Source organism: Monopterus albus, unplaced genomic scaffold, assembly GCF_001952655.1.
Source record: "Monopterus albus unplaced genomic scaffold, M_albus_1.0 scaffold39.1, whole genome shotgun sequence".
Lineage (NCBI taxonomy): Eukaryota > Metazoa > Chordata > Actinopteri > Synbranchiformes > Synbranchidae > Monopterus > Monopterus albus.
The window spans coordinates 4,316,978-4,325,759 of NW_018127919.1; the positions used below are offsets into that span (position 1 = coordinate 4,316,978).

General features: G+C 39.1%; 1 protein-coding gene across 2 annotated transcripts in view; it reads left to right on the top strand.

Annotated features, from left to right (window-relative positions):
• Window positions 1-8,782, top strand: part of kcnip1b (Kv channel interacting protein 1 b) — a 30,376-nt gene that overhangs the window by 14,805 nt on the left and 6,789 nt on the right. The window contains exon 1 of one of the 2 annotated variants that reach the window (XM_020599058.1): window positions 2,644-2,969. The exons of the other annotated variant lie outside the window; for it this stretch is intronic. Coding sequence (XP_020454714.1) covers window positions 2,912-2,969 — 58 coding nt within the window. The 5' untranslated portion in view covers window positions 2,644-2,911. Of the gene's footprint in view, window positions 1-2,643; window positions 2,970-8,782 lie in introns of those variants that run through there. 2 annotated transcript variants of the gene reach the window in all.

Sequence of the window (8,782 nt, forward strand, 5' to 3'; positions counted from 1 at the left end):
GTTCTCTTTTACTGTATAGTATCTTCACATTTTGTCGCCCTAGCTCTGTTCCAGTTTTTAGCTCCATTGTTTCATTCCTCCTCGCCTCTGTCGCTTCTCCGGACCACGGACCTCCTCTACCCGGCTCCTTCTCCACCCTGCAGGTCGATGCACAGTCTCCTACTAACTGTATGTACAAACTCTGTTCTTCCTCAGTACTTTCCACCACGACCAGCCCAGGAGTGAGTCCCGGCGTCCGCAGCCCGGTCTTCTCCTCATCATTCAGCCACTGACTGTATTCAGTTCTGCAGCTCTACACCCGGTCCCACTTCTACCTGATTATTCATTTCCTTGTTTTATTTCACTGTAATTAAATTTAGCACTGCTTGCACTGAAGTCAGCCACCTGGGTCCGTCATATTTTTGTGACTCGCTCACCTCTGTGTTCATGCCGATCTAACACGTATGCTGGTTTACTGTTTGCACATTGAGAGCCGATGTACCTGAGTCAAATTCCTCGTGTGTCCATCACACCTGGCCAATAAAACTGATTTTGATTCTGATAAAGGAACGTAATGCAGTCATGCACTTGTAAATTCATATGAGGAAATAAATTGCTAAGGATATGAATTTATGTTTGTTATAAATGTGAAATAACAAATGCAAAACAACTACAATAATTTGACAAAAGGTGGTATGTGTTGTCAACAAATGTGTTAATTTTGTCTCTGTACTTATTCCTCCAGCACAGTTGTGACTGGTGAATCTTGCTTATTGGTGGATATGAGCTGATTTATGTAGCTCATGAATTGCTAAAAAGTCAAAAGAGAAATCATGAACTGAGACAGTGGTGCAGTGTCCTTGGTGCTGAGGGCAGGGTGATATGGTGTAGAAGTGCAGTTCCAGATGGCAAACATCTGTCACAGGGATTAGAGCAGCTTACTTAGTTTTCTGAATACTTAATTTTCATACCTGAAGTGTTGGTGTGTGTGTGTGTGTGTGTGTTAGTATATCTGGAAGCTTATTCTTATTTGTAACAGACATGGATACATTTATTTTAGTGTGATTTGAATGTGAATGGAAGAAATGGCAATGTGAAATGGAAAAGCTGGGACAGCTAGCATGAGAAACATGTATTTATCAGAATTAATGAGTTTGTGTTTAATTAATCAGGGCATGTTAGGTTCCTACCTTAGCTCCACCTCAATAAACCACAAATGCCTGCACACACTACTTAAATTAACTACCAGTGAACTACACATTTAATGCTGTGCAATCCTCTGCTATTTAAGTGCAAACACAGCAGTAATAAGATCAAGTTTTCGAGGTTTACATAACCCGGGGAAAATAAACATTGCATTTATTAATGGCTACCAACCTTAAGCCCTTAAACTCATGATATAAAGCATCAGAGATCTTTTCTTCTTTTCACTATGTCAGTTCGTGCCTTTGTATTCCTTTCACATGGGTTTTAATCTTTATACAGTTTATGCAGAAGAGGTGGAACAGAAATTTCAAGAAACAGGAGAACTGAAAGGGCACTGAAAAATGGTTGTGCATGAATTTTTAAACCAGGAGAGGTTTTCGAAAGCCATCACATAAGCACAACGAAAGAGTGAAGTAGAGAGAGAGGGGGGATATTTATGTTTTTGGTTTGCAGCCAGTGGAATATTTAAAAAGACATTCACATGTTCTGTGTTTCACTACATGCCTTTACCTATACCTCACATAGACCAAATCAGCTGACAGTCTTTCTTTGCTTTCAAGTATTGTGAATTTGATTTTTATTCTCAACTGACTCTTTTTTATGTCTGTACTCAGATCCACATTAGCTTCCACAAAATGGTCACTAGCCCTGCAGAGAATCATTTCAGTTCTATGTTAAAGAACAGATCAAATCCTAAGACAGACTGCAGCAATACTGAGGCCAAAACATCTTTTTATTCATTGGCTACTTTCTGTCACAGTGAGTCATACCGTGTAAGCAGAAAATGGACTTACAAACATTTGCTTCTGCATCCAGTATTGTGTAGTTTTTCATGCTCCAGCACTTGTATGGAGATAAACATTAGTCACTCCTCCTGCTTTCCCTCCCCCAATGTGCATTTTCTTAAATTGAAGCTACTTCATGAACATCCATTTATACCACTGAGCACCTTAATATTCTTGTTTGTACCACTGTTAAAAATAATCTCAATTTCTTTGTTGTCCTCTACAGTAGAATCAGACAGAGAGAAACTGTGGTTAATTACTGTAGATACACACAGGTGGGTGGCTGGCATACAATGTCTACGTGCTCATTAAAGTACAAGCCATGCTTCAAAGAGCAGACCACTAATTGGAAGTGATACTGGACTGAAGTCATCACTGACCACCAGTGACCACCAGTGAAGTCATCAATGACCACCAGTGTGACTCTTTGTGTGCATGTATTTGTGTTAGGGTCAGTAAAGAGCCAAATAAGTAACAATGCAGAGAAGAATGGATGGAGAAAATGTTGATCATTACAGGAAAAGGACAGAGATGGTTTCCTTTTACTGTAATGCACATAATTCACCTCTTAACATTTGCTTGTCAGTAGTACTATTACAAAGTACTCCGTCAGTTACCAGCACTCCACAGTAACATGATGGCTTAAGGAGGCAGGGAACTAGAAAGAGGGAGAAAGGGTGACAGATGAGTAGAGTGAGGCACAGAGCAGAGGGAGTGGCGAAAGAGATCAGAAATCCAAGAGAATCGGCTCAAAGAAGAGAGCGGTCCCTCAGTGACAGAGCTGAAACCTGTGAGAAGACAGAACAGGGGCAAAGCCCCTTTAAGATACAGAACTGTGGGGGCAGACAAAGATAGGACGACAGGGTGGCAAAATCGTGAAATACAAACAGAGGACAAATACTCTCCGGTTGATTGACCAGGCTGGTTACCACGGTGACAACATGGGTGCAGTGGTGGGCACTTTGACCATGCAACCCAAGCAGAGGAGACCATCCAGAGGTACGTCAATATTAGTCAGAAAGAGATGAGGAGAAAACAAAAGAGCAGCACTAGGCTGGACTAAACTGAGAGAGAGAGCAGAGCAAATCACCTTAACAAAATAAAAACAATTCGGACTAATGGTAATTCAAAATGTGCACTTGTTTCTGTTATTTTCTACATGTTGAACATGTGCCTATTTAGCATGAACATTTGTGTGTTTTTTAAAGAGTGACTATAAATTATTAAACTAGAAAGTCAGTAAAATATAGATTAATAACTTAATGCAATTACAAAATGATGCACAAATGTAAACCAATGGTAGCAAATGACATATGCATGTTAAGTACAGTAACCAATTTTTATCAACAAGAATATAGAAAAACTGAAAACAAGAACAATTGATGGAGAGATTACAGGGTACCCTTATAGAAGGATGTCCTTGAAAATAACTAAGGAGCAAAATCACTGTCCCTGACTCTAACATTATGTGTGTGTTTTGTGTGCATGTGTGGGTGCCTAAAGAATGAGTGAGTGAGTGAGTGAGCGAGAGAGAGCGATGAGGTTCAGCAATAGCATGTGAATTAACACGCAGCTCACATATCATACCTCTTCCTGGCCTTATGCTAGAGAAGCTCGTTGTCATGGAGACTGGGTTGCAGGGCATAAGTGGAGGGTTTGAAACAACTTAGCCAAGATGAATGATGAATTTATAGCAGCATGAAATACAAATAAAATAGATGAACCAGCAAACAAAGTAATAGCTTTTTGACAGGAGATGCAACACCCCACAAAACCGGAGGGGTCTTTGTATTTGTTTTTGGTCTTTGATTCGATAAAAAGCCTTTTCAAAAGCCTTTGAAAAACAGGAACAGGGGTCACTCTGTACTTTCACCTCAATTAAAGTTTGCGCTGTGTTGCCAGCTATGCAGAGGTATAAGAGATAAGACAAGCTAAAAAAGACTTTATTGATCCCCAGGAGAGAAAATAGTGTCACAGCAAGACAAGAAATGGGGCAGATAGGGAGGTCAAAGCATGACACAAATAAAAATGAGTCTGAGTCATAAAGCTACTGCATATACTGTATAATGCAATATTTTAGGCCATTATGTGCAAAAATGTTCAAAACTATGCCTAATAGTTTTCTTTGGATGTGTTGCTGTGTGTCACTGGCCACCAGTACAGCCATTTTATAGTGTCAATTGTATGCTACCAGTATTGTGGTTATATTTAGCTTGGCAAGAAATCACTGTATATGTTTGAAAAAAGGCCACAGAATAAAGTAGCTGCATAACCTGAAGATTTTAAAGCAACAGCTGGTGTTGTTTCATGACAACAGTGTAAAAGAAAATTGGAAATAACAACATCCCAAATAAAATTTGTTTTTAGAATTAAAGGAATAGTTCAATATTTTGATATACATGTATTGATTTTCTTGCAGAGTAAGACTGATACCCTTCTCGTGTTTTTACAATAAGCATGAAGCTATAGCTGTTGTCAGACAGAATGACCAGATCAGAAGCAAGAGGAAACACTTGGTAACGAAATCCACCTACCACCTGGTCAAAGCCTCACTAAGTTATTAGTCTTTCATTCTTTGTTTAATTTGTACAAAAATAAAAGTCACTGTCTTTGGCCACTTACTATGATGTCATGGAGTTTAGCCTTGACCATGAGGTTGAGAGACAACCAGGGGAGACTCAAGTCAGTTCCTGGATCAAACAAACAAGATAAAACCTGTTACTAAGTGAGCTTTAAACATCTGTGTAGCCTGGATTTTGGTTTCTTTGGATAGATCCAGGATAACCGCTTCCCCCTGTTTCTATTCTTTATGCTTACATAAGTTGAGCAGATACTGGCTGTCATATGCACAAACATGAGAGTGGTATCAATCTACTTTTTTAATTGTCGCTGTGAAAGTGAATAATGATGATGGAAGAAGTACTCAGATCCTTTACAGAAGTAAAAGTAGCAATAAAACTGTGTTACATATAAAAGTCCTGCATTCAAAATGTTACTTAAAAGTAAAAGTGCAAAAGTATTAGCATCAAAACATACTTAAAGTATTAAAAGTAAAAGTATTTATTATGCAGAATGGCATTCTTGTATATCATATTATTGTTTTATAATTACTGATGCATTATTGTAAACATATTCAATGTTGCAGCTGGTAAAGAAGGAGCTAGTTTTAACTGGCTTATATGCTTTTAATTTGAATTACTGCTGGGTAGCTTGTGAACAATCAATGAGATCTTATAATTATACTGAATTTTTTGTATTGATCTGATTCTAAAAAGTACTAGTAACTACAGTACAGCATTTGTCTCTAAAATGCAGTGAAATCAAAGTATGAAGTAAGGGAAAATGAAAATATTCAAGTAAAATACAGATACCTCAAAATTGTATTTGAGTACAGTACTTAAATAAATGTACTTAGTTACTTTCCACCACTGGAAATAAGTACCCTTTTCCAAATTGTCAAATTATTCCTTTAATGTAAGGTAGCAAAGGGGCAAATATTTAATTGAGTGCATGATAGAGGGGAAAAAGAGAAATCAGAGATCATACCAAAACCAAAATAAGCAGGATTTTTTTAAAGCCTGTGAATCTGCAAACAAAGCTGTGATGTTACAAGTTGTGATGTACTATCCCCTTGTTGTTAAGTTGTCTTAAAGTGTTTGCACTTTGCTAGCATCAGGACAACAACTGGGATGTGGGATGCTTTTTGGTGAAACATTTGGCTTTGATAAGACTTGGGGGTAAGCCTTCACAACATACACCAGAAACGTACACTCAGACCAATTGGCTGGGAACAGTTGAAGCTCCATTTGCAGCACTAGCAATTGTTGTTGACAGTATGAAAGAGCTACTGCTCATCTTTAAAATCACCTCCTGACACACACATCAAATTATTATACGATTTTTATTATCAGTAAAGTAAATTTTGTAATATACAGGTGTTTAAATGCCTAGCAAATTCAAAATCAATTCAATTTTCAATGTCAATTTTCTTATCATCCTTCTGAGAACAATAAAATTGTGCTTGTCTTTCACTAAATCCCATTTTCCTTTTTTGTACCCCCCAAACATATTGTGTGATCCTATTCTGCTATGTGTTGTTTGCCTTCTCTCCTCACCATTTTTCTTCACGCTCACAGTCTTTTCCTCTAATCAACACCTCTGCCTGTTTCCTTTTCTCACCTGTTTTTTTTTTCAGCTGTTTTTGATCACACTAGTGCATTTGCAGCAAAGCAACCATAGCCTGACAATAAAAGAACATGTACCTAGGAACAGCAAAACACCTTTGTTGTTTTGTTGTCATGTGATCAGAGGCTTTAATTCTCTAAGAAAATAAATGTATAAACTGCTTTGATGTCTTTTTTAATCACTTCATCCAGTATACGCACCATTGCTTGCCTTTATCATGGCTGTCTATCTCCATGACAACCCCAGTTAGAGAGACTGCAACAGGAGCTTGGGGGAAGATTAAGGGACGATTAAGAGAAAGCAAGGCATGACCAGACATGAGCAGATGATAAGTGAAAATATTCCAAGCATTCAGAAAAGCCCATTTGTTATAAAGGCCAACATATCATAAGATTTGCTCATTTCTGAATAGGCTGAATAAAATTTATTATTATAACTAATTTATTGTACAGAATCTTTCTAGATCATCACTTTCCGTGCATGTAGAACACATATTTCAAATTCTTAAAGATACTGTATAGATTGTGTCACAACCTTCATATAGGTAACCTTGAGAACATTTGATCTCAGTGAGTTAAACATGTACAGCCGCAAGTGTGGTTCTGGTAGATGAGGTTATTTAGTATGTGTTGTACCTGAAATGTAAAAAAAAACAAAAATAACAGGATTCAAATGAATATGAGAGTATAATTATTAGAAGCAATTATTCTTGAACAAAAAACAAATGCAGCTGATTAGCACTTACTCTTAGAATTTAGTGTTGCATCTACTTTACTCTTCAGGGAACTGTTAACGGGGATGACCAACAGGCTGTTTGATCTAAAATTTAAATTAAGCTCATTTCTGGCAAATCAAGACAGTTTCAGTGCTGAGGATTAATCTTGACACCACTGATGAATTGGTTGAAATGAATGAGTCATCACTGCAAGCAGCAGTATTATATTCATTTTCAAAGCTGACTGAACCAGTTAATGATGGCACAGCTACACTACAGCTTGTTTTTACTCTTGCTTAATTCCACAGAATTAAGCAAGAATTAATGGAAGTTCTTTTTGTTGTTGTTGTTGTTGTTGTTGTTTTTCTTTAACTAATTCACCCAAGGAAGCATGTAACATCACCTGGTATATATAGATATATATAAAAATTTCCCCACTCGCCCCCCACTTCGGGGCGGTCTCTTATTCCTTCCTTCAAACTCGGGTCCTCTACCAGAGGTCTGGAAGCTTGAGGGTCCTGCGCAGTATCTTAGCTGTTCCTAGCACTGCACACTTCTGGACAAAGATCTCAGATGTTGTTCCTGGGATCTGTTGGAGCCACTCTCCCAGTTTGGGGGTCACAGCCCCCAGTGTTCCTATTACCACGAGGACCACTTGTGTCTTCACCCTCCACATCTTTTCTAGCTCTTCTTTCAGCCCTTGGTATTTCTCGAGCTTCTCGTGTTCCTTCTTCCTGATGTTGCCATCGCTTGGGATTGCTGCATCTAACACTCCTAAGCCCTTCTTCTGTTTGTCCACCACTACTATGTCCGGTTGGTTGGCATTTGTCAGTTTGTATCTAGAAGTCCCACAGGATCTTAGCTTGGTCATTCTCAACCACCTTTGGACATGTATCCCATTTTGACTTTGGGACTTCTAGCCTGTACTCAGTGCTCAGTACAGATGTTTCTGTACACTATGCCAGCCAATTGATTATGGCGTTCCATGTATGCCCTGCCTGCTAGCATCTTGCACCCCACTGTTATGTGCTGGATTGTCTCAGGGGCATCTTTGCACAGCCCACACCTGGGGTCCTGTCTGGTATGGTAGACCCCTGTCTCTATTGATCTTGTACTTAGAGCTTGTTCTTGTGCTGCCATGATTAGTGCCTATATGTATATAATATGTATATATACTGTATATATAAACTGGGAGAGTGGCTCCAACAGATCCCAGGAACAACATCTGAGATCTCTGTCCAGAAGAGTGCAGTCCTTGGAGGGGGATACAAACTGTCTTATTATGGTGTGGACAGGAAGAGAAATGGGGTAGGAGTAGTGATCCTGAAAGAGGAGCTCGTAAGGAATGTTTTAGAGGTGAAAAGAGTGTCAGACAGGGTGATCAGTTTGAAGTTGGACATTGAAGGGGTAATGTTGAATGTAGTCAGTGGTTATGCTCCACAAGTAGGGTGTGAGTTAGAAGAGAAGGAGAGATTCTTGAGTGAGTTAGATAAGGTGATGGAGAGTATTCCCAGAGAGGAGAGAGTGGTGATTGGAGCAGACTTCAACAGGCACGTTGGTGAGGGGAACAAAGGTGATAAGGAGGTGATGGGCAGGTTTGGTGTCAAAGGAAGGAACCTAGAAGGACAGATGGTGGTGGACTTTGCTAAGAGGATGGAAATGGCTGTAGTTAACACCTATTTCCAGAAGAGGGAGGAACATAGAGTTACATATAAGAGTGGAGGTAGGAGTACGCAGGTAGACTACATTCTATGTAGACGAGGCAATCTGAGAGAGATTAGTGACTGCAAAGTGGTGGTAGGAGAAAGTGTAGCCAGACAGCATCGGATGGTGGTGTGTAGGATGACTCTAGTGGTCAGGAAGAAGAGGAGAGGAAAGACAGAAAAGAAGACCAAGTGGTGGAAGTTGCAAA